This window comes from Coccinella septempunctata, chromosome 6, assembly GCF_907165205.1.
Source record: "Coccinella septempunctata chromosome 6, icCocSept1.1, whole genome shotgun sequence".
In the NCBI taxonomy this organism is placed as follows: Eukaryota; Metazoa; Arthropoda; class Insecta; order Coleoptera; family Coccinellidae; genus Coccinella; species Coccinella septempunctata.
The window spans coordinates 21,135,521-21,162,303 of record NC_058194.1 but is presented as its reverse complement, the minus strand read 5'-3'; the positions used below and the strand labels follow the sequence as shown (position 1 = coordinate 21,162,303).

The following is a 26,783-nucleotide window of genomic DNA, read 5'->3' as shown; positions in this document are numbered from 1 at the left end:
TGGAATTCAAAATAAAAATGTTCGATACCTTGCAGATTATAATAGTACTTGATAATACCTTCGAAGTTTCTAACTCGTGCAGCAAAAGTATACGAAGCAAATGACGGTGTTCTTGTTGCGCTACCAGCGTGTTTTTTTTCGAACTGAAAGATATTCTTACTTTGATGATTCCTTGCTTGGTATCTTTATTCTTCTTATCTAAACTGTACCACATTGTCATTCCTGCAGCTGGAATGGTCTGTAACATGGGATTTTTCGCGCTAGAAGTATATTACATGTCATGGTAATGTTCAGGTACTTACGTTTAATGGTACCCTGGCCTTTCCAATCAGTTCGTTTTCATGCTGACCATGTGCAGCGGTAACTGCAATTTCTTTCATCAATTTCCTTACGCCTTTTACCCCTTTCACGTCAAATATTTTGCCGAATTTTTCTTTCACCGATTCAGCTGGATCAAAGTCCCACACTTCTAGGCACAAGGTATCATCAAGTGCATTATCGGTCCACGGTCTGGAAATGACAAATATAAATCAATATGAAGGAAATTTCGAAACAGAAACCTCTTGCGTAGACCACTTACACGTAGTCTTCATTCTATTGAGAAAAGTTTATTTTGCATTTGATTTAAAAAATCTTTAGAAATAAAAATACAGGTTTTCATGTGAAGGCTCAAACCGTAGCCTTCTTTGTCTCCACTGGAGAGTCACCACTGGTTACTTCCAAGGTGCATTGAAAAAATGTTATAATTATTGCGAAAATCTTTATTGGTTTCTAAAAGACGCATAAATAATTCTCTCCTCAATAATATTGTAATCTTAATATAATTGAAGGCGGAAAAAAATGTAAAATTTGAGATAAAAAGTTTGCAATCAGTTGAACTTACAGAGCGAAGTGTTCCTCCCATAAAGGACACAATGTCCCTTCCTTCATCGACGTATTATACTTATGGGCAGGATTGGAGGTCAGGTACAAAGTAACAAAAGGATCACTCAGTCCATTTGAATCCTTAGGGGCCAAATCTTTGGCTTCTATAACTTCAACATTCAGCAGTATTTTGGGTGCTTCTTTTTGTTCGGCGGCATTGAACATATTCTGATGATACTCGTTGGAAACATGAAAGGCATCTTGAACATAAGAGAGGAGGGCAGTTTGTCCGATGTCGCAGCTCAGATCGCAGCCAATATTGTGGATAATCTCGTATAGTATTTCGGAATATAGTTCGTCGATCTGTAACCAAATGAGCTCAAGTAAGTTTTCAAAGTTTTTCATGAAGAGTAGGTACATATATGGTATATACGTTGTTTCAGAATTAAAGAACATAATATAAGGTATTGTCCTTGTCATGCAAGTCTATTTTCTATATCATGCCTGGGGACTGCAGAGTTAATACTCAGATTCGGAGAAAAATGAGATTCATAAAAGAAAATCCTGTAGAAAATAAAAGGAATTATTGAAATGAGATGTCATCAAGAGTTATTTCAAGATGGCCAAAATTGATAAATTGAAAGAGGTAAAGGTCCCAGAGACCACTTCTATAAAGACCACATGATAGCAAAAAGGAGACTTTGGAGATCGATTCTTTATAACGATGTTGATAATAAATGGTTTTATACTTCCAAAGTATAGAAAGTATTTTTCATTCATCCACTGAAAAATACTCAAAATCACATTATGTAATTTCAGCCCAACATTAGAGTTCAATTGAAAAATCTATTCGCCTATGATACGTAAAAAAAATGCAAATAGAATTTTGGCAGGCAAACAGAAAAAAAATCAATTAATCAACCTGCGAAAGAAATAATTAGGTGGCTATAGGTTACACGTTAGCAGTTCCTTGAAGGTCTAAAAATATAAAGATCTCTATATGACCCATGGTTCAGTTCAAAGTAAGATAGATGACATTAAACTGCTTCCTTCCAAGAGTAACCTGAAAGACTATTCATGTTTCGTTGCTCAGACTATTCAAAAACGAAGAAAATCAATATTGTAAACATGCAAATTTGGTCGATAATTATCGAAAAATTCTGCAATTATATTCGTCGAAAGTAAAAATATTTTTTGCTCACTTAGCAAGTGTCTTTCGACATTCATAAGAAGGATAATAATAAATACATGACATTTATAAAAATAGCTCACAATACAACCATGAGATCAAATTGTAGAATGAATAAGTCAATCGAATGTCAGAGTTCTGCGAAAGAGTTTTTCGAAAATTTTATGGGACTCAGATATGCGTTCACCTTGGAGGATTGCTCATTTCACAACATTTCAAGGTAGAAGGTGAAAAAGAGAATATTTTGGTGGTAGTTCAGGAGTTGGATAGCCGAATTTTTTAAAATAATATATAGATTGACGACTAATTTGGATCATCATTAATTTTTGGAATGCGGTTTTGAGGAATAGCAGAATCAAGTTTTTGTAATCGAGTCTAAGGTGGTTAGTACTGAATGATTATATTCAGGAGGAACTTCTATGAAAATACTGCTGGGGTGCAATGTACAGGGTTAGAACTATTTAGAGGGGGACTACAGGGACATCGAAAACCGTTAGAAATACAGGGTAGTTCCAACAGTTCCAAAATATCTCTGATGGTTACTGAGATATCTCGAAAAAACTGAAAATCAAGATTATCATTTTTTCTTCATAACTCATTTGTTTTTGGACATAATTACACGAAATTCGGTGTGTAAACATAATTCTATATAGCGATTATACTGGAGTACTACTTTTTCGTAATTTAAGCCACCCCTTATTTTCAACAGTTTTCGATATATTCCTATACTTAGCCTCTATATATAAATAGTTCTAACCCTGTATATATGAAAAGGGATTTCTATAACATGAGATACCTACTAATTGACACAGGTAAACTGAACTATATGAACTGAAAACATGTAGTTTCAGCATGATGCTAGTGATGCAATAGCTACTTCATTCAGTACGAAATTTCTTGCAAAAATATAAAAGTTCAGGTAATATTTTCCATTAAGATCTTTGGATGTGGTACCATTCAACAATTTTCTTAGGAATTGCGCGGAAGGCAACAAAAACAATAAAGTTTTGAAATAAAAGACTAAATTAATTTGAAGCCAATAATAATAATTATTCGTTTTACATATTCGATTTTGTTATGCGAATATTTGTATGAGGGGTGGTTGCATTTGGGAGACTTTTTGTGCATAGAATCAAATAATATCGAAACGAAATCTTTTACTTTTCTGATTTCAGCTTTATCTCACTTGAAAAAGCATCCAAAAATATACTATTTTCATTTGATACCTTATCCAAAACAAAGAGGTGATTGGTGCTATTATTTCAATTCATTCATTGGTTCCTGATGATGAAAACACAAACAAAATTCAATAAATTTTCTATATTCAAAATTATTTGGGATATATCGATAGCAGTTATTGTAAAAGAAGTCCCTATAGTTAATGAACTGAATCAAAAGTATTAAATCTTTCACCATTCTCACTCGATAGTTATAGCAAGTGTATGATAAATAAATAACTCAATGAATTTTGGCACTCAATCACCCAGTTTCCAACTGCATGGAATTTTGTTATAAATTGATATTTGATTCACTCTCACTTTCTAAATTGAAATAGCTTATTCGAAACTGAAAGTAATATAAATATTTTTAAAGCTTTCTGGCTGACAATATTTGTTTTTTTATCCTCATTCTGAATATTCACAACCAAGTAAATAGAGTTTCAGTAAATCACTACTCATTACCAAGTAATAATTAAAAAATTCAGAAACTCACTGTCATAGAGGCCAAGTATATACTTGTTTGTCTTTCCATTTCTTCCTTTTTGACACCCCTAAAATTATTCCTAGGCAAGGATTTTCTCCGCCTTGGTACCACACGTGGGAGTTCATTGTTATTATTATTATTACCGATAGTTTTGTTGCTATTCGTCTTATGGATATCGAGCTGAGAGAGGAAGGTCTTCAACATTTTCTTTCACGATCACAATGAGGCAGACTCGGATGCATAACCAAATTTTTTTCAAATCGGACGGGACACGAAAAAAATTTTATTTGTAATAATCTCATACGGGCGAACGGTCAAACACCAACAGGGTAGATCGTTCGAACGGAACTGATACAACCGGTGCCAAATCTATTCCTGTAAAGCTTCGTATCAGACGGATATTTTGCAGCATTCTGTTTTCGTCAGGGAATTTCACAAAAATTCGATTAAGGCGGTGAATATAGATTGCCGATATTCAGGTCATCTTTTCACTCAACCAAAGACCAATTCATTGACGTTAACTGTGCTGCGAAATAACGTGAGAAATCGATATGTTCTTAACCTATCAGACTTGTGTGTACCTGGAACAGGGTTGTCTCAGCAATTTATTCAGAATATATGGAATATAAACCAATAATCCTTCAAATTCGAATGAATTACAATTAATGAAACCTGTAAGTTGTTGTTGTAGTTGTTGTAACAACTCAAAATTAATATCGAAAAAAGGTTTAAATAGAGAAGTTTCCGGGATTCCCTTTCTCTCTTTCGTGGTCCCTGTTGCTTGCCAAGAAGTACCTCTCGTAGCTGTAGTCCTTATAATATTCGAAGTCATAGCAATTGTAATCTAACTCTTCGTAGCTTTATCCTTCGTAGCCATAACCTTCGAAGCCTTATCATTCGTAGGCATAGCCTTCGTAGCTATAATATTCGTAACCACAGCCTTCAAATCAATACCCTTTGTAGTAGTACCCTTCGTAGCCTGACCCCTTGCACTAGTGCCTTTATGATCTTAATCTTCGTAGCCAATTGATACACATTGCTATAGTAACCACGGTCATCGCAGTACCTGTCCTCGTAGCCTTCATAGCCATACAGGATTGGGATTAAGCGTGGAACCAAGTTGGTACATGTTTAAAACGAAGAGGAAGACATATTTTTTGATACCACTACCATTAACTTTCAATTTTAATGAGATATCAAATATATTTTGCAGATTTGAGAAAACCTTGTAATTTAGCAATAGAGCAGGGTGAATTTGGTGGGAATTATTTGAAAAAGCGAGAAATAAATCAACTTTTCAGTTGAAGAATAAGAAGATTTATTACAGTAAGGAATAGTTGGGGAGCCGACGATGCTGAATCGGGATTTACTCGAGAATCGTGGAGACCTAGTGGATTTTGAAGATTAAATGGTGGCAAGAAAAAAAGGTTGTATGATGTATGCACTTTCAGCGGTGGGGGAAAGCGTCTGCAGGGTCTCAAAGATGTAAAAAAAAATCGTCAGGTGTACATACTCGGGCGTGTCAGATTAAGATACTGTATATGCCCTACGTGTCTCTGATAAATAATTCATGCTTATCTGACAGTTTGCGCGGTGGGACTGGCCATACGGAAGTGTTGAAAATGGTAAAAAAAAAATTCTCGAATGTGTCAGATTTTTGGAGGATATGTTAATTGGACCTAAACGAAGCTACTTTTCAAGGAACTGACAATTTGGGCGTGACGGAAGGTCACAGCAGTTCTTTGAAAATATAAAAAAAAATCGTTACTTGTACATCCTCGAGCGTGAGATTTTCATACAGATGGTTAATCTCGATGTTGTAGACGTGTTGACCCATTAATCTGACACTAATCAGGGGGGGTTTCTCAATCTGACGCTTGGAAGGTGATGAAAATGCTTTTTTTCGAATATTCCCCTTCCTGTACCTCTAATCGTTTTTGTATTGATTGAAAGTTGTAGATAATAAAATTCTACACAACTTTTGGCTGAAGCAATTTTACATACATACTCTTAACTGTTCTCGAGTTAGGTATTTCTATGATGACAATTTCGAAATTAGTCACGAAAATTTTAGTGTTGTCTCTGACTGAACCTTGGAATGTATTATTTTCCAACGAGTGAATTGTCGCTTCAGCATGTATCACTAACCTCCTCGCATTAATCGCCACATATCTCAAAAACGTTTGAACGTAGAAAAAATAGATTAGGACAAAATTTGTAGAAAATGTTATGCTCTACAACTTTTATGAGGAATGCGAAAAAGATTTGAAGCCCACGAGAGGAGATAATTCAAAAAAACTTATTTTTGTGATCTTTATGGCCAATTTTCATTGTTTCGGCTTGCTAAAACTGTCAGATTATATTTTTTCCTTTATTCCTAAATCATTAGCTTCAAAATAAGAAAAAAAGCCACCGCGCTCGAGAATGTACACGTGACTTTTTTTTTTGCAACATTGGTGCCCTCCCACAAATTTTCGACACGCTTAAATTGTCAGATTAAGAGAATATATACTTTTCAACATGTAATTAACCACGTATATCTTAATCTGACACGCTCGAGAATGTACAATGATCGTTTTTTTCTACTATTCTGACCGGCTGTCCTAGACAATTCCGCCTATATAAAGGTCTAATTTTGGGTAGAGGGTAGAGGTACTCTACAGGGTCCAAGGTATGTCCCCTTATATTAATCTGACCAAAGATATTATCTTTGAATCTGACACGCTCGAGTAAATCTCTAATTTTCCTCTTCGGCTCCCCATTCCCCCAGGCCCGGATCTAGGGGGGGGCAAGCGGGGCGCTTGCCCCGGGCGCCAGCTCAAGGGGGCGCCAAAATCAACCAGAGGTTAAAATTTTTTTACTTTTGATTTTCTCGGAAAAAATTAATTTCCTAGTTCTAAAATGGAAAGTGTAGAATGGAAACATGATATATCATCACTATGCCTAAAATCAATGAGGGATCAATTAACTGCATATTATTCAGTCATCTACGAATGACCGCCACACTTGGGTGAAATAGGTTGAAAGATCTGATATGTTCACACTGCGTCGCAAGCAGTAATTTCTTTGCCTGCCGACTCATCGCCTTCTCATCTGGAAGTAAGGGCCAAAATTTCCGATTTTCTATAGACAATAACTTGAAAACTAATCCTTTCAGCATAATTCTGGTTGCATATTCGTAATCTATGCCTTAGTAAAAACACCAATTTTGGTGGAAATCGGTAAGATTGAAATTTTTTCAAATTTTCCATAGATGTACCGAGTTTTTCACCATAATATGAGCCCCCCTTTAACTTTGTTACTAAGAGAGGTACAAAAAAATGTCTTATACAAAAGTTTCACGAAATTGAGTGTTTTAAAATTTTGTCACAAAATGAAATATATACAGAGTTGGCGATTTTTTGAAAAATATTTTTGGTCTCCGATCAAAACCGACTTCATTCTGTACACTAATTCGAGGGCGTAGAACACGAATATGCAAACAGATATTAAAAAAAAAAATCATTTTTCAAGTTATGGTCGATGGAAAATCGGAAATTTTGGACCTTCGCGGAAAAATTCATAAAATCTGAACTGTTCGTGATAGATGAATGAAGTGTGGATTTTTATATTTGCAAAGAACCAATTCAGCACCAAAAAAACAGCATATGACTAATGCCTTTTTTCTAGCTGCTACAGCTCCTCAAAGTTGACCAATATTTCCGAAATTTTGCACTAAAAGTGATTTATTTCTCAAAATACAGATCCTCCAAAAATCTAATTGCATATTCGTGATCTTCGACCTTGAATTAATATGTAAAATGATCCGGGTCGACATATATAGCTAAAAAAATAAATTTTTGTTCGGAATAATTTCGTTCATGAAGCGCGGGTAAAAACGATAGACGAGGGCGGGTTGCAAACGACATTCTTGTAAATACAAACTTTTTTATTTTTCGAACGATGGCAACCCGAGTCATTTTTTTTACTAATTCGAGGTCGTAGATTACGAATATGCAATTTTTGGGAGTATTTTGGGAAAAGAATAACTTTTAAAGGAATAATGAGAAAAAATATCTTCTGATGGAACAATGGGAAAAAAATAAGAGTGATTTTTTTCCCAAAGTACTCATCTTAGGAAAAATCGAATTGCATAATCTATACGACCTCGAACTAGTGAAAAAAATAACTCGGGTTGAAAGCGATGACGAATATGCAATTAGATTTTTCCTACGAACCTTAGAAGGGGGGGGGGGGCGCCATCATGAATTTTTGCCCCGGTCAGAAAAAATCGTAGATCCGGGCCTGCATTCCCCAACTATAAGGAAATTCAGACTTATGACTCAAACAAGTGTTTTCAGAGATAATTCTTCGTACAATGTGGTATCAAACTTTGTGGAAGCAAATTAATTTCAAAAATTTACATTTCCACTCATGCCATCAGACTTTTATAGATTATTAACCTGGAAGTTACCTGTTCATTAAAAAATCATATGGAAATGCAAATTTGACAACCCCCACACCGCACAGGCATTTAAGGAATGCCAATGGAATCAAAGTGCTGGACATTACGCTTAGATATTATGACTCAACTGATTCAAACGTGTATCAATCATTCGTTCAAGATATAATTAGAACTTAGGTGATCATTACGTCAATCAGCTTTCAGCAGATATTGAATTCGCAATCCCTATAATTTCATCCACTCGAAATGTTATCGTGTGAACGCTAGGTTTTCAATTAGAATTCTAATTTTACCCTCATTTATAGAGCATTTCTAACTTAACGATAACACCGGACTCAAAACGCAATAACGGATTCAAAACACTTCTTATGGAGTTTAAGGTACCTACTCACTTCAAAAAACTACATGAGATTGCATCGTAATTTCACATGACAATTCAATAAGATATTTCAATATAGTAGGTACCATTACCTACACATCATCTACTTTTTTGCATGTTTGAGAAAACGCAGTGGTCAATGCTTCCTAAAACTTTCCAATAAATTTTTGTAGACTAGTTTTGATACAATATTAGCACACCCAGCATTATTCTCTCACAATTCCCCAAATTACCACCATTTGAAAGAACTTTTCAATTTGATTATTTTTTCACATTTTTATTGTGAACATATTAGGACTATCATAATTTCTATCAATATGATTACGGAATGTAACTTTCAAGACAAACCATTTACTATATTCTCTATGTTTGGCATTTCATATGAAAAAACTAATATGTAGGACATTTACTGAAATGTTCAATGCAGATCATTGAAATAATTCTTCAAAAACATAGGTCAATACTCACATTAAGGGCTGTAGATATAATTTCAGTCTTATCGCTAGTCTCATTAGATTCCGAATCTGACGAGGAAGATATTCTATCGGCTTCTATTTCAGTGTCTGCAGGAAGAACATCACTTTCCTCAGCAGAAGTTGCTAGAGCAGCTGCATTAGCTACATCTTCCTTCTCTTCTTCTTCTCGGGATATTGCCAATTCAGCGTTTTCTCTGAATAAGGAGCCAAACTTTTCGAAGAATCCACCGTCGATTTCTTGAATCCTGGGTTGAATATAACAAACAACTATTAGTACTACTATGATAGGCATTTTTCTAAGTTAAATTTGATATAAGTTGAATGAAAATTGATACATATTGGAAAAAAATATTGACTGCATTTGATAATTAAAATGAAATTTCCGAAATTAAAGCGACCTATACAGGATATTTACATTCACCTGATAAATGTGCAATATAGTCCCGCCTCACTGGAAGTGATAAATTTTTTCTTGATAAGGGTACAAAGGAATTTCTTTCCCTGGTCATCGAATCACATATAATTATTAGTAATGCAAATAAGATAATATTATCGGTCAAACTGAGTTATTTCGTTATCCCATCATCCTATTGACTATTAATTATTTTCCATTTTTTATGTTCATGCTAGTGCTAGCTGAGTCAGCTCACTCAAACAGAGCAATCCACAAAAATGAAGTTACATCATTTCAAACTTTGACCGCGTATTTCCAGTTCGAACACGTGTGAAAAACCCCACATAAGCTGCTCCATTTTAAAATGAAGCGCATGATGATTGGAAGCAAATATGTAAACTATTAGGTACAGCAGAGTTATCAGATAAAAAATCAATCGCATCGAGTTCTATATTGAGTTAAGTTCTTGAACGGTATCATGTTTTTTGACAACAGATCTCTTCATCTTTTGGTGACCCCGAGAGCTGGCGTCAGTAAATATACTTCAAAAAAGCGAGACTTTCTATAAAGAAATTTTTTTCGATATTGGCGTAACTTCAAAACATAGACCCGGAGACAGAATAAATTAGGGCACCTGCTTCTATACTCCTGAACTTACACAATAAAAATATATAGGTATATATGAATATAAACCTCATCGAAAATGGAAAATAAAGTATTTATTATTTGCAATAAAAACAAATATATACAAATTAACTGACTAAAACGATAAATCATCAGTGAAATGAAAACAAACTCAAATTGGGTTTGAGTAACTTGAAACTAATTTATTCATGAATAAGTATCAGAATAACACGAAAATAATACTTCTATTACCTATACCTTTTTTTTAGATTTATATTCTTTATCTCTTAAACTTTTTCTTTTTGTTTGGTGAATACCTCAACTATGATACCTATATGTTTTTGTTTTCTCACTCTGAATCATCTTTCTGTAGAAATTATGCTCATGTTTGTTATAAACAAGATGAAGGCACGTACCCCGCAAGTTTTGGAAGTCTTCATATAGGTACTAAAGGATTTTAGATTCGAAAATATCTTTGTAATCTATGCTAGTACCTACAGGAAATCTCGCCAGATGGTTAGACTGTAAATATTTAAGTAATTATCCGAGAGTTATGTGACGATTGAGATAACAAATTATGAATTTTCATCAAGTATCGTCCACAACATCAATGTTTATTTTATATTTTCATTCACCATACCCCTTACAAGTTAGATTTTGTCAAACAAAACCAATACGGTGTTGAACTCGTCTTATCGCCTTCAGTCACATAATAAATTTATGCACATGATTTCACAAAAAGGGAAATTCTTTGAAGTTCAGCTATTACCTGAAACATTGGCATTTAGTATGCACCTGGCGACATCGCATTTTTTTCAAGGTTACATTTTTCAATGCGCATGACACGAAGTGGTTACGTATAGGGTCGCTAAAAACTAAAGATATTACACATAATGTGTAATATCTTTGCTAAAAACTGACTTTTTATTTGTATCGGAGTGCTACAAAAAAAAAAAATTCTCAAATCGAAATTTCGGGAAATAAGCAAGAATCGAAACCCTTTATTCCATTTAAAAAAACTTGAATAGATCGAGTGGCTTCCTTGAGGGGGTGGGGAAGTTGCGCTTCGTGAAGAATTATGAAAAATCTTTGCAACAACCGTTAGAAGCAACAAATTTTAGGATTAATCTAAATTCAAAAAACGTAATTTCAGTAAATAACCTTTCTCTGTTCCTGAGCTTACAATAAATGATCAGCATTCATCAAAGGTGAAATGAGAAAAACAACAAACTATCATATATGATTGGTGTATTTAATCATAAACATCACATATTACAATGGAGTCACTAAGCACGGTCGAATCCGCTATCAAATATACTAGTTTCAGAATTCAAATATAGACGAGGGGTCTTTGGTTTATTGTAGTTGTACCACACATATCACATAAATGGAAGACATTATTTTTGATACTTCAGACCATGGAAGACCAATACATTATCTCGACACATTTTTGCCAAAATATCGTAAGGCACTGGCAAGTAATTGAGGCTCACGATGTTATGGCAAAAATGTATTGATATAGTATATATGTACATACATATGATGTAAATATATGTTATAATTTCAGATGAGTCAATTGCTAATCATGTCCACTGTAATAATTTTGTCATTTCACTATGTGGATAATGATTTTGACTAGATCAATCGAAAATTCATGACATTTTTCATCATTCAAATCGGTTAATAAATATTAAATTTTCCAAAATACTCAATACAATTTCAAGACTACCTAAAAAACAAAAAATTATGAAGCAGAAGATGTTGTTAGAGATAGCTTCATTAGGTAATACTGCTTACTTCAAAAATAACAAGCTCTTTGCTGATTTATTAAAATCTTAAATTTCCTATGCAAACATATTTATAATCGATATAATCTTCTATACCATTATGGCCACCTTCTCGCCCAATACCAGACTTTTTGACTCCCCCAAATGGAACTTCAGCAGCAGATATGATCCCTTCATTGACACCAACCATTCCGACTTCCAAATTCTTGCTTACTCTGAAAATTTGACTAATATCGCTGGAAAAAATATATCCAGCAAGTCCAACATCGGGTTGATTAGCAATGAATAAACTTTCTTCTTCTGTTCTGAATTTCACAATGCTAACAACAGGTCCAAAAATTTCTTCCATGTAAAGCTTCATAGTTTCCCGCACATCAGTCAAAACTGTAGGTTCATAATATAAATCTCCCACAAGTGGCGCCCTCTTTCCGCCAAGAATGCAATTAGCTCCTTTGGAAATGGCATCATCTACCAGCTGACGGACTTTTTCTAACTGTGCTGCATTTATCATTGGGCCAATTTTAACATCACCCTGAGAACCATCACCCATTTTCAATTTTCTCATCTCAACAATGAGGTTATCCACAAAACAATCATAAATTCCATCCTGTACCAAAAATCTATTAGGTGCTACACAGGTTTGGCCAGAATTTCTGAATTTTGAGGCAATTGCAGCTTGCACAGCAACATCTACATCAGCTGAATTAAACACAATAAAGGGTGCATTTCCTCCAAGTTCTAAGCTAACCCGTTTCACATAGGGAGCACATTTTTCATTAATAATTTTACCAACCTGAACTGAGCCAGTAAAAGATATTCCCCTTATATCTGGGCTTTTACACATAAAATCAACTACAGGTGGATTTGAAGCATGAGAACTTGTGATAACATTCACTACACCTTTTGGAATTCCAGCCTCATGCCCCAGTTCTGCCATTGCAAGAGCTGTTAAGGGTGTATCAGTCGCAGGTTTGACAACACAAGTACAACCTGCAGCTAAAGCTGCAGCTAATTTTCTTGTAATCATAGCTAATGGGAAATTATAAGCACTTATCAATCCAACAACTCCGATAGGTTGTTTTTCAACAAAATACTTTTTCGTTGGATAAGTGCTTTGAAGAATTTCACCATTTATTCGTCTTGCTTCTTCAGCATAATACTCAATGTAAGAATTTCCATAATTTACTTCCGCTTTTGATTCAGCAAAAGGTTTACCACATTCTAGAGTTATAATTTGAGCTATTGTTTCCTTATGTTTTACCATGAGATCATACCATTTTTTCATCACTCTGGAACGTTCATAAGCAGTTGTATTTTTCCATTCTACAAAAGCGGATGAAGCTGCTTTGATAGCTAATTCAACATCCCTCTCGTCCATATCTGGAACTTTAGAAATAATTTCACCATTAGCTGGATTCGATACAGTGAATATTCTTTCGTCTGCGGCACAAACCCACTCTCCATCAATATACGCTCGCTGTTTTATTAGAGGTAACTGTGATAAATTTCTAATTGGATACATAATATCCATGATGTTCCTATTATTGATTGAACAACGATTGTATGTTTTCAGAACCCTGGGAAGCATTTTTTCTTCAATACAATGATTGCCGAGCACGATGGAACTGACTGAGTATCAATAACATGAATGGCTGGTCATTATGATCAATAAAATTCCCTATTAATCCATTTCATCAATTTGACACAATAATAATTGAATAAATAAGATGTCAGATGTCATTTATCATGACCTTGCAAAAATGTAAGGTTATGAACTCCGACCATCGAAGAAATCGATTTGTTCGGTGTCTTCATTGAGTTTGCGCCTTAGCTCTAAGGCCAGCAATGTTGCCAAATCGATTATTAGTTCAGCAGAGGAACTACTCTGTTATGTGAGCAGAGGACAATTACAATTTTGGATGTTCTAGATATTGGATATTTCAAATGATTCAATTCAAAAATAATTACAAAAAATCCAAGTTCTTTGATTTTAAACATCTTCGGTCTCTAATTTATTACCGAAGGAGGTTATTCTTTGTAATTAACCACTGAAAATTTTATTTCGCATAATTTAGGGAGGAAGTATATCTGTATGATGTAATCTGTTATGTGAGCAGAGGACAATTACAATTTTGGATGTTCTAGATATTGGATATTTCAAATGATTCAATTCAAAAATAATTACAAAAAATCCAAGTTCTTTGATTTTAAACATCTTCGGTCTCTAATTTATTACCGAAGGAGGTTATTCTTTGTAATTATATAACCACTGAAAATTTTATTTCGCATAATTTAGGGAGGAAGTATATCTGTATGATGTAAATTCAATCAAAGAGTTGTTACAAATTATTGAATAGAAAACTTCTTTCTCATCGTAATTAGCTTGGTTGAAATATGTATATGATTTATTCCAGTTCTACTGAATTGATATAAATCGAAATTTTTCTTGAATATTTTGGTATAAGTCTTATATTCGGATATTGCGAGGTAGTTATTTCATCTAGACTTAGACCTAAATTCAAACAGTCAGTTGAAGAATGATAAATATATAAAACGCTCTAAACGCTCCTTGAATTTTAATATTGTGGCAGAATTCAATTTACTCTATAATATTTGAGTGCGAAAAATTGACTTTTTGCGACTTGAAATGCGTCTGCATGGGAAGGTAAGGGTTGAACGCGCACGCTTGTTGAAAAAAATAATTTTAGGGTACTTCCTACACTTTCATTCAACGTTTCGGCGAGCATTCGCCAGCCGTTTTCAGGGATTCTCTCATTCTCAACCGAAGAAGTTATCTATTCAGAAATAGCAGGGGTTTTTCCCGCACCGGTTGGAAAAGTGAATCTTTGCGGCTTGCAATGAGTACGGAAAAGGGTTGAACGCGCACGCTTGTAAAAAAAAGATTACCAGAACGGTCTATTATTATTTCAAAAAAATACAGGCTTTAAAAAAATACCTTAAGTGTATAAAAGCTGTACACGGCTGTTAAAAATCTACATATCTGTGATAAATTGAAATATACAGGTTGTTTTTTGAATTGAACATGCTGTATATCATCACTTATTTTGATTGTTGACTCAGTTTATAAATGTTTTGATTCCTTAGGTTATACGTTATACTACCTTAATTAGTTAGTTTCCTAGATAATATTCTGATCAGATTATATACAAGCACAAAATATATTTTAAGAATAAAAAATGATGGTGTGAAGGGCCCCCTATTTGTGCTATTGTGACTTAGATCGAAGAAAATGCATTGTAAAAATAGAAATGACGCATGTTTGATTGATATTGACTGATGCACGTTCAACGGCTTTTTTGATCCTTTCATTCCTACCTTTTTATTGATAGGGTTTTTCAATTATAATTTTTACAAAAAATTCATTCAATTGAATTTTTCGGTTTGTTTTTGGTAGAACCTCTCTATGTCTTCTAGAATTCAATATATTCAGTAAAAAACTTCTAGAATGTCTTATATGGCTAGACGAACGGATAAGGCAATGAACATGTACTAAACAGTCTGTGTGTTGATGATCATTCATAGCATACCTATTCACTAAAAATTTATATCCAATTTCGAAGGTTCTTTAGTCTGAAGACTGAAAAATACACGGGTACTAATGAAATTTCACAGAAATATATAGGTTGTTTGGTGTGGACGTTTATTCTTATACCCAACGGTTTGAACTGAGCGAATAAATGTATGGTTTTTCACCGAATTTGTCGCATACCTGATTTCATGTTCCGTTTTCTCCTCCTCAGACTTTTTCGTTTCCATCAACTTGTTGTAGATTTGTTTCCACATGAGGTCCTCTGTCTCCATATCCATCTTTCAGAATGGGTGGTGAACTGATGGTCTAAATTTAAAACCGAACGAAAATAGAGATTGTCTCAGGCTCTGGCGGATCACACGAACGATTACCAAACACTGAACTTATTTGCACTATGAATTAGATTTTCCTACTTACGGGTAAATACACGGATGAGGAGTCACAACCTCTCTTGTCTATGAGATGAGGGCTTTTTCACAACTATGACACACACTTCGACCTTGTGAACTGAAATCGGATATAAAGTAACACCACCTACCCAACCGGTAAACCCACAATACTACAGCTTCTTTCGCATTTCACTCATCTTGTCGATATAGGTAAGTATAAATGGTTCGATAGACTTATTTCTACACATTATGATTATGTTAGATACTTCAAACAAGTATGAATGATAATAATCATCTGATTCAAGAAGACTATTGTTGTCCAAGTTGTGCTATAATGAGAACATGAAGTAATCACTCTCAAACCGTTGCTTATTAAAAGTTTCGTATAATGTTATTGCGAATAGTAAAACATTTCGTTGCCGAGTTCATGTTCCGTCCAAGGTGAAAGATGTTTTGATTTCGCTTCATATCGTGGTCAAGTTTAGATCATTTCGCTTAGGTTAGTGTGTAGCCGCACCGCAATTTTATTCACTAATATGCGCTAGGTGTTCAACCTTGCAACGGTTGAATTTCCGCAAAGGAAAAACAAATTCTTAATGCTCGTTTGCATCAACGGATAAGGCAGGGTTAACGAAGGCTTAATCATTGTGATTTGCATTGTCACTCGCAACATAATAAACAGTGCTTTTGTGAGAACGGATTTAGAACTTACTTTCTACATACATGACAAAAATCGATTATACAGTGTGGTCCAAGGAAAACTTAAAATCTCGATTTTCCGGCTTTGAAATGAAAATGTGGAAAATCGCTCAGACCCGTCAATTTCTGATTCGACTGGGAACAACTTTTCTGCTCTTTGCACTCCCGTAACTGCAACTCCCTAACGGGGGTGAGCACAATCCCTTGGTTTTTAATAGGGATGAGGGTGTTGTGGTACCTCATGTTGAAGATTTCGCTTCAAAATTTCCATCGATAACGAAATGACAGGTAAAATAGTGGAAGAGTACCTACTAAGTTTTGTGATTAGTTTATTGAATGCTGGAAATGGGCACCATTCACTTCCATGCAGTATTTATAAGTTTGCCTGAAAAGTTATCGTACATTACTGATTTCTGGTGTAATTTGACGATATTCATTAATGATCCGAGATCCGAGTTCGCAAATCATCCAGTGACTCAGGCTGGGAAGCGTAAATCTTGGATTTCAGGTGACCCCATAGAAAATAGTCCAGTAGAGCCAGATGAGGTGATCTGGGTGGCCACTCTATATGTCCCCTTCCTCCAATCTAGGCGTGAGGAAAATTTTCATCTTGACGCAACGTTGAACAAAATGATAATAAGAAGGATCACGCCTAAACGGTGAGGCAATGAATACAATAATAAGGATAAATTCAGATGCATACCACCCGCTGATATGAATATCAACAAGTGTTACGATCTGAATTGAACTAGCCAATTTGCCATCGTCAAGGCCCCAAATGGAGTACGCCCCATCGAAGAAAAGCAGATGCTGACCATGGTTTCGGTCTCATTTGACCTCATCAGAGCAACATAGCTCTTTTCTCCGATGGAGAACGTTTGGAATTGATGGACCCTTATTCAATACTGGCAAGCGCTACTGAGTAATGGTCAGCATCTGCTTTTCTTCGATGGGGCGTACCTACTCCATTTGGGGCCTTGACGATGGCAAATTGGCTAGTTCAATTAAGATCGTAACACTTGTTGATATTCATATCAGCGGGTGGTATGCATCTGAATCCATCCTTATTGTTGAACAAAATGAGGTGGTGCGCTGATTAGGTGAATTTCCTAAAATACCCGCCCAAAGATTTTATTTTTTGGGCAAGCTGAATATCCACCATGCCCCTCAAGAAATAATCTTGGATTTTCATCTGACCAATACCGACAGTTATGCCGATTTACAATGCCGTTGAGGTTAAATGAACACTCGTCCGACAAACAGATATCGAACATGTAGTTTTGATTACCGTTAATCATTTCACTGACCATTTCACAGAACTGGAGTCGGCGATCGGAATCATTCTCATTCAGTTCCTGATCCAATCGTATCTTATAAGGATGGATTTATGTTGTTTAAGGATTCTCATGATTGTTAGGTACGTGAAACACTAGAAAAATCGGACAATTTCCTAGTACTAAAGGTAAGACCCATTGCTACATAACCTAAGGGAGCCACGTCCCTTTTTTCGTCTCTTCATACACCCTCTTTTTGTTTCCTACTGAACCGTCAGTATAAGGTAAGCAGCGGATACATTTTTTCCATAATGTCATTCGTTGAATAAAGCCGCTGTTTCTCGCGCAGAGTCGTTATTTCTAAAAAATAATTTTATCATTTCTACCCTCTTTCTTCTACGGAATACACTATTTCAATACTACTACTATAATAGCTTTGACACACTTGTAACGTTCTTAAAAATTCACCATAGACTAAGGTAGGTATCTTCAAAATAAGTTATCGCAACACCCCCCATCCCTATTCAAAATCAAGGGGTTGAAAAAAAGTGGAATCAGAAATTGACGGGTCCGAGCACTTTTCCACATTTTCATTTTAAAGTCGGAAAATCGAGTTGTACCACCGTGTAAGAAGGCGTGCATGCTCTTACAGACAATACCATTGAAAATGTCATAGTGTGTAACTGGAATGACTGCATATTCAATATAGAGTAAATATAATATAAATGAAAACATATTTGCATTAGGTGATCTTCCATAATAAAGCAGGATTTTCGTTAGCGTTTTCCTTTCCTATTTTGTTGAAATTTTCCACAGTTATATACATATCGCTGTTTATGGGAGATAGGAGATATGTATTACATATTTCACAAAATGAGTGACATAACAATACAGAGAAAACGCATAATAGATACTCTTCCCATTAGATTCATAATGCTAAAAATCACTGTACCTACAATAATGATGGCACATATAAACCTATGTATGCAAACAATGATAAATTTATACTTATATGCAGATTATATTCTCGTAGAACTAATCATGATAATGATGATAATTGCTATCATGCTTATATTGCGTTTGTAAAGCTAATATTTGATGAAGCGAATACACCGAACTTTGAGTAATATTCATCCACAAGTAATGTCAAATTCACGATAAGAATTTGAAAAAATGAGAGTGATTAAGAAAAGATTAGTCGTATTTCTACTCTGTTCAAATGAAAATACCCTCGCTGTGATCAATAATATCATAAATGTTGTGTAATTACATGCAGAGTGTTTGGAATGAAGACGTGAAAATCTTTAACAGTTTTTTACATTGTAAAGAAGTAAAATCTAATTACTCTTACCTACTTTCTTCCATTCATATACTTGCCCAACTTCTTTTGACATTATTGTGAATTAATAAATATAAATTCGCGATTGAATTTGAATGAATAATGTAACTGGAAATGGAAGAACAAACAATTTCACTAGCATAAGCTTCTTTCTTCTTTAGAAAGCGATCCATATCAAAATTTCTACTTGGTTTTCAAGTGACATATATACCTATCAGAAGAAAAATCCATTTTGAAACTGAAAAATTACCATAAAGGTTGATGTCACTGATACTTATCAAGCAAACCGTACCTATGATACAAAATTTAATAAGCAATTTTTAAGAGCATAATCTCTTCTCTTACAATCTCAGTGCAATCTTGAAGTAAGATTTTTTGGTCTCTTATTAAAAGAATCAATCAAATCATCAAATATTCGAAGGTAAATTAGTTTTCTCGAGATGTTTTTCTCATTCACGCACGAAAAAACTCAGAAGCCTTGTCATCTGAATTTCCTCATCAACTAGTCAATTCTTTCGACTTTGAAGTTGCCAGTCAATCAAGAAAATACTTTCAATACAATATTCTGATTTCGAACGTTTTTCAAGTACACACCTACAATAGTCTGTTGAGCAATTAGGGTGTTTATAAAGCTACAAAGAAGTTCATTTTTATAATCAATGAATCTCAGAATCAATTGTTCTCAGAATAATTGAAACTAATACAAAAGTTTATTATGAAGGCCATAAGAAGAATAAACAATAATCAATTGAGATTACTGTATCATTAAAAGCAATTTCTACTTAGCTGTCTACATGAATTTCATTCCTTTGGCATTTCTAGGAATATGAAATCCCAAGGAAAACGAGGAAAATTTAATAGTTTATATTTTATATCCCATATAGATTGTGATAGAGGTTTCGATAATGTTGTACAATATGTGAAAGTTTGTTCTAATCATTTTCTTAAAAGCATTTCTTTTTTATACCTATATACACTATTGTTCATTTTTATTTTATTCTTTGTTGATAAAATAATTGTGTTCATAGTACCATCCTAGGTATTGATAGGTATTGCTAGAGAAACTTGACATTAAAATTTGGGTCATCATTTTCAACACTATCGGCTTATAAATAATCAACTATGTAGTGGCAAAGAGGACAGGGGAAATAAAAATCTTTAATGAGATGCCGACGTTTCGACCTTTATTTCTGGTCTTTTTCAAGGCTATTCATATGGATTATCCCTCATAATATTCTGAGGTGGACATAAAACTGTGTCGTCAATTCTTTTAAAAACTCAATATAAAGGTCCATTTGTCAATAGATAAAATAAAGTAAAAATAAAATAGAGAAAATCTTTCATTTCCTACAACAAACAACTGAACCAGATTCCGTATTATCTGACATATGTACAGGGTGGGCAAATTTCGATGTTTTAGCACTACAGTTTTTAAACCAGAGGAGATACACAAAATCTGATACCCCATTCTCGTTCCCTTTTTCTGAGAAACTAACAATAGTAGTAGTCATTTTTGGCCACTTTCTTTTGTTTTCGAGTTATAAGCAAAAATTGGAAAAATGGCGATATCGAAATAAATTTATATCTCCGCCAATACTGATGATAGAGCTCTGAAATTGAAACATTACACAGGCACTTTTTTACGTAGAATTCAGTGGCGTGCTCGCCTTTTTAGCAGGATTTTTAATTACGAAGCTATGACACAAAGTTATGTTTTTTTAAATGGGAACACTAGGTTTCTGTGCAGTTTTTTGAAAGCTTAATTTTTACTGATTTCAAAAATATATAACATCATAGGGTTTGTATCATTATAAATAATATAAAATGGTCAAAAACCTTTTTCTCAATATTTCTATGGTTTCAATTTTTGATGAGCATAGAAAAATGAAGCATCGTATGATTACCAGTGTCTCCTTCTATAAGTCCTTTCTTTATTATGAAAATTTATTAAATATATCTGGATTCAAATTTTGTGGAAATTGGGAAAAAGCATAGAAAGAATGACATTGCCGGAAGGAGACTGCTTTTGTTATAGGAAACTCTATTTTTCTGTGGTCGTCTAAAGTTGAAACCATAGAAATATTGGGAAAAAATGTTTTTGACCATTTTCTATTATTTATATTGATACAAACCATATGCTGTTATATATTTTTGGAATCATTAAAAATTAGGCTTTCAAAAAATTGCACATAAAACTATTGTTCCCATTTAAAAAAACATAACTTTGGGTCATAGCTCCGTAATTAAAAATCCTGCTAAAAAGGCGAGCACGCCACTGGATTCTACGTAAAAAAGTGCCTGTATAATGCTTCAATTTCAGAGCTCTATCATCAGTATTAGCGGAGATATAAATTTATTTCGATATCGCCATTTTTCCAATTTTTGCTTATAACTCGAAAACAAAAGAAAGTGTCCAAAAATGACTACTACTATTGTAAGATCCTCAGAAAAAGAGAACGAGAATGGGGTATCAGATTTTGTCTATCTCCTCTGGTTTAAAAGCTGTAGTGCTAAAACATCGAAATTTGCCCACCCTGTACATATGAAAGATTTTCTCTATTTTATTTTTACTTTATTTTATCTATTGACAAATGGACCTTTATATTGAGTTTTTAAAAGAATTGACGACACAGTTTTATGTCCACCTCAGAATATTATGAGGGATAATCCATATGAATATCCTTGAAAAAGACCAGAAGTAAAGGTCGAAACGTCGGCATCTCATTAAGGATTTTTATTTCCCCTGTCCTCTTTGCCACTACATAGTTGATTATTTAAAAAGTCAGGACACGAATACCAGTGACTATCGGTTTATGCGAAAGTTAATAGGCACTGAAATTTGAGAAAACAAAGGAGATATAGTATAAAAATAGCCGAAAATATTCAGAATCACATAGATTAACTTTGTATTCAGATTTGTCCTCGATACAGCAGGGTATCGAAATTAATGAAAAAAAAATCAGATTTGAATTTTATGTCTGAAAATAAATTCATATATTCTTGAAAATTTATAATAATTAAATATAATAAATGGATAATGGATGGCTATTTCAATAATCATCTCAAGAACCATCTCTACTTTTTATCCAGTTTTAGAGAACTGAAAATTAATTAATATGAAATATAATAACTTTCAAGTCAACTTTCGATAAACCCTGCAGAACTTGAAACAATGAAACACTTATTTGCCTGTTTCTATCTATGAATGATACTTAATAACAATGTGACCGCCAACGGTTGAAGAAATTCAAAATGAAGAGTTTATTAGAGATGAAAAAAATTCGAAAAAGATGTTATAACTGGTGTTATTCTGCCTAATTTTTTTAACGTTACTTTCCAGAAAAGGCCCAAGAGCAAAAAGAGTGTGATATACTTAACGTCACACAAAATTATGAATTATATTACTTGAAAACTATTTGAGCTAGTCTCATGCGCTTGTAAGTATTAAGGAGTATATATATTTTAACAATTTCTGCTCAAGAATTTCAAGAGTTTTTATTCATCAATATTCAAACTGAAAGCTCTATGAGTGCTATATTTTTTTCATACTAGATTTCACTAAAGGAACTGATAAACTTATTTATAAAGGGAGTAGGGAATTCACAGTGCATGGCATAGACAAAGGTGCATGGTATCGTAAAATAGATACCCGTCTCAATAAATGTTGATTCGATGATGAATTTTGAATTATTAGTACCTAAAATCAGTTTCACTATTTTAATTGACACAAATTGATTCTAAAATATTGAGATGTTTTCCTGATTTCACCTGATCAAAAAAACTCACTTTTTCGTGGATGTTTTGCCTTTCGATCTCTTAATTTTTTCGTACAACTGCCTCCATATAATCTCTTCAGGGGGTAGATCCATTTTGTAGATTCAAAAGCACTATCCAAAAAGATAACTTCACCAACACTCCAAAATATGGTGATGCATTTGGAGTGCATCCACAGTTCGAACTGATCTTCACCAACAAATGATAACGACATAAACCGCGAATATTATCCATATGAGCCGGTTAGGAAGACCCGAGAGGAAGGTGTAGATGGGAAAACACCGCTTTCTTGGGATTTACATATTATCAGTATCACGCAATAGGGAACCTGTTCCGAATAAATCTATTTATAAGCTCACTATTTGTTAAGTGCGTCTTTCGCATCAAATCTTCACTATTTTGAGGATTCTTCACGAAGAACTAGCTTCAAATTTGTCGTTTTTATCGAGCTCTTGTGAGTTTATTCCAATCGAGTTCTTCTCTGGGAATGCAGACAAATATTCGAGGTTATCTTTTCCTGAATCAACTCATCAGGTCTTGCAGTTATATATTATATACTACCTCAAGGTCTTCGGAATCGAAATTATAATAAAAATAATAATTTCGCTGTTTGACCATCCGTTAATAATTCTAGTCCATATAACATATTCTAAACCAGTTAAATTTTGCCATGATCACTCTGCGTTCATCCATAACTAGGTTTTTCAATTATTAAAATAGCCATTATTATTATCATACAATGCCAGTTCAACCTGGAATGTATTCAGTAAATCAAAGGCAGTTTTTTCGCTCGGGTTGATCGATTTTAAATTGCGATCTTTCTGATGTAAGAATATGTTATAGAGAGGGTCCAAAATGCTGTCATCGATATAATTTTTTTAACGGCAATCCTAACTTTTAGGAGTATTCTTGAAAAGTGTATCTATATACCACCGCAAATGTTCTTTTCAGATTTGTTCTTCCATAAATTGGATCAGCATTAATCCCAGTTGAAAAAAGTATCGGATAAATGATAAATGATTTCTTGAGACTCGTTTTTATCCTCTGAAAAATGAGTAAAGTTATATTTTATCTGGGAATATTATCGAATAATTGACAAAGTTTTTAGGTAGATCCTTGTCAGAAATTAAAGCCTTTACTCGAAAAGCTACAAGCTTCAGAATGACTACTAAGTAGGTACTTAGGCACTTGTAGAACTTTTCAATGAATATTCAGTATAAAATTTTCAGGCTCCCAGATCTAAAAAAAGAATATACTATTCAATGAGATATCTAACAGAAGTTTGTTGGTTTACTTGATAATTTTCATAAATTTGATCTAGGAAATATACAGGGTTGAGTCTTTGACTCGTAAATATATTTTAACAGTAGATTCTTGAGGTCAAAAGAAACACTTTCTTCCTTTACCTTTTTTTCCGAATTTGCTCGGTTTAAAAGATACAAGCTGTTGAAAAACCATAAAAAATATTTATTTTTAGTTCTATCTCACAAACGGTTTTATCGACTGAAATGAATTTCGGGATATAGTTTTTCATTTATTTTATGGAGCTTTTTCGAACACAATATATCACCCACGTCTTCCAGTTTTCTCATTATGACCATTAAGTACCATAAAATTACCAAAACTTCAAAGAACCCAAGTTTTGAAACCAAGTTGGACACTATCTAATGAATATTTGAACGTTTTGTGAAATGAAAGTATTCTTCATATTTTCTCCCATAATTTGAATAATTTGATATTCATAACTGTGTCATAACTGTGACATTCGTAAAATTGGGTACTTTGGCTGAATGCAACTCTGTTTAAATGATCCACAGATGTGTAATGTCATAGATTTAGCTATAGTTATTCTGAGGGTAATTTTGTTTTCCAGGGATGGCGCAGCTCATTATGAAAACTATAAATGGCTATATCTTTTTATCAGGGCCAAATCGGAAAAAACGGTTTAGAAAAAAAGAGTGTCTTTTGACCTCAAGAATCTATTGTTAAAATATTTGTACAAGTCAAAGACTCACACCCTTTATTTAAATTAAAAATCGAAAATTATGAAATTTCTATTCAAAGCATAAATGAGTGAAATTCTCTCACTTCACGAAAATCTAATGTAACCACTGTTTCATAATCGGTTAAGTCCTGCACATTGACAGCAAACTTTCCGAACTAGAACTGAAGCTTCGATGTCCTGCTCATCTATTCGTGTATACGCCCCGCAGTGTCCTAGTTTCAGAATCCTTTACGTCAGATATTTGGTAGTCGTTGAAACAGAATTAAAGTCCAGTTATGGAAAAAAACGGATGATTGTTCTTAATATCAAAACTCAAAAAGTCTCTTCCTCTCAACTTACTGTACGGTTGGTATAAGTTAATGAGAATTAGGAAGGTGAGAATCAGCAAATCTCAGCTAATGCCAACGTTTCGCAAATATATTTCATCTTCTTCAGAGCCAAGCCAACATGAGCTATGAGGTGTTTTTGAGCAATTTTTGAACACATCGTAGAAAGCATAGTTTAGCTTTGTCCTAAAGAAGCAAAAATATACTTGTAAAACGTTGGCATTAGCTGAGATTTGCTGATTGGCACTCCATTCTTAATCCCTATTGAATTATAACATACCTACATTGTTTTTAATGTTAAATTTTAGCTAAATCTTGGCAGTTTCTGATAATTATTCAGAATGGATTTCCTCATTCAATATTTATTTTGGAGGTTTAAAAAAAGGACGCATTACTTACTTTTTACTAACTAACTTTTGAATCAATCTGTAAACTAAAATCTGCAAGCAAATAATGGAATAATTATAGTTTTAGCAAGGTCGTTATCTTATGCCGATCTTCAAAAATAATTCGGTTACCTTTTGATTATCAGTTGAACTTATATCTAATATTTTGAAGTCACAATTTTCCACATATTCTAGAATTCTACTAAGCACTTTGTGAATGAAAACGATATAAGGTACTTGGTGAATGCTGCTCGACATATAGTTTTCACGAGATATATCAATATTTTATCCTTGTCACTGAATTGATTGATGGCCACACCACTAGTTCACACGGTTTATATGGATTATATTCAGAATGTTAGAAGGTGTTTCCCACTTCACCCAAAGAAAGAAGAAATAACTTCTGGTGAAAAGCCCAATAAAGATAGATATGAGTAATTCTTCCTTGCATGTGATTATATTTCTGGGATCATTTCAAAGATGGACATTGAATATAGGTATTATGGAAGCATTCTTATTTTATATTTGCCATTTGAAAATATGACAAAGGACTAATGAACTAAACATCACTTGATAACGGAATTCAAATCAAATCAAAAACAAGATGAACGAGAATTGATATTACTCTACTTAACGACCAATCTAATGGATTCTTCGTATTTTTTATCGCATCTTCAATAATTCATATTCAGAAACCAATGGAAAAAACTACAAGCTACTGAGATACTCACCTCGAGAGAATTTTCATAGCAACACTTTGTTTCTGTTATTGAAAGTTCTTTCAAAAAATAAAATAATATTTCTCATATATGTATACTTATGTATTCACAAACACTTCTCTGGAAGAAACACAAAGGTTATGTGGAAGTGTATATTGTGGTATCGCAAAATATGTAGTTTAATTAGCTCTATTTTATACTATACCATGACAAGAGATCATAAAATGATTGTTCAACTGGAGATGAGTAAGTTCAACAGAATTTCACCTGGTCTTATCTTTGCTAAGATGTTATCCTGCCATTTCATTATTATAGTGATATCAATGTTGAGCTATTAATAGCTTTTCCAAAATATCCAACAAATTCTGCTGAAATCTACTACTGGGAAATATTTTAAGGATTACCCTAATCTTGAGAAGTAATCTTGAGTAGTAATCTTGAGAAGTAATCTCAAGATTACC

At 33.8% G+C, this 26,783-nt stretch overlaps 2 protein-coding genes across 8 annotated transcripts in view; both read right to left on the bottom strand.

Moving 5' to 3' along the window:
• The window catches only part of LOC123314686 (protein unc-13 homolog 4B), a 36,055-nt gene that overhangs the window by 4,358 nt on the left and 4,914 nt on the right, over positions 1–26,783 (bottom strand). For 2 of the 7 annotated variants that reach the window (XM_044899983.1, XM_044899984.1), the window contains exons 3-6: positions 9,049–9,301; positions 884–1,227; positions 303–510; positions 59–238 (exon numbers count right to left, since the gene is read on the bottom strand). In XM_044899983.1, coding sequence (XP_044755918.1) covers positions 59–238; positions 303–510; positions 884–1,227; positions 9,049–9,301 — 985 coding nt within the window. Of the gene's footprint in view, positions 1–58; positions 239–302; positions 511–883; positions 1,228–3,766; positions 4,105–9,048; positions 9,302–15,591; positions 16,272–22,898; positions 23,102–26,334; positions 26,367–26,783 lie in introns of those variants that run through there. The other 5 variants (XM_044899986.1, XM_044899989.1, XM_044899987.1 and 2 more) reach the window with 5 other exon arrangements.
• LOC123314687 (glutarate-semialdehyde dehydrogenase) lies at positions 11,306–13,616 on the bottom strand. Its single transcript, XM_044899991.1, has one exon. The coding sequence runs from the start codon at positions 13,447–13,449 to the stop codon at positions 11,902–11,904; it is 1,548 nt and encodes a 515-aa protein (XP_044755926.1). The 5' UTR covers positions 13,450–13,616; the 3' UTR covers positions 11,306–11,901.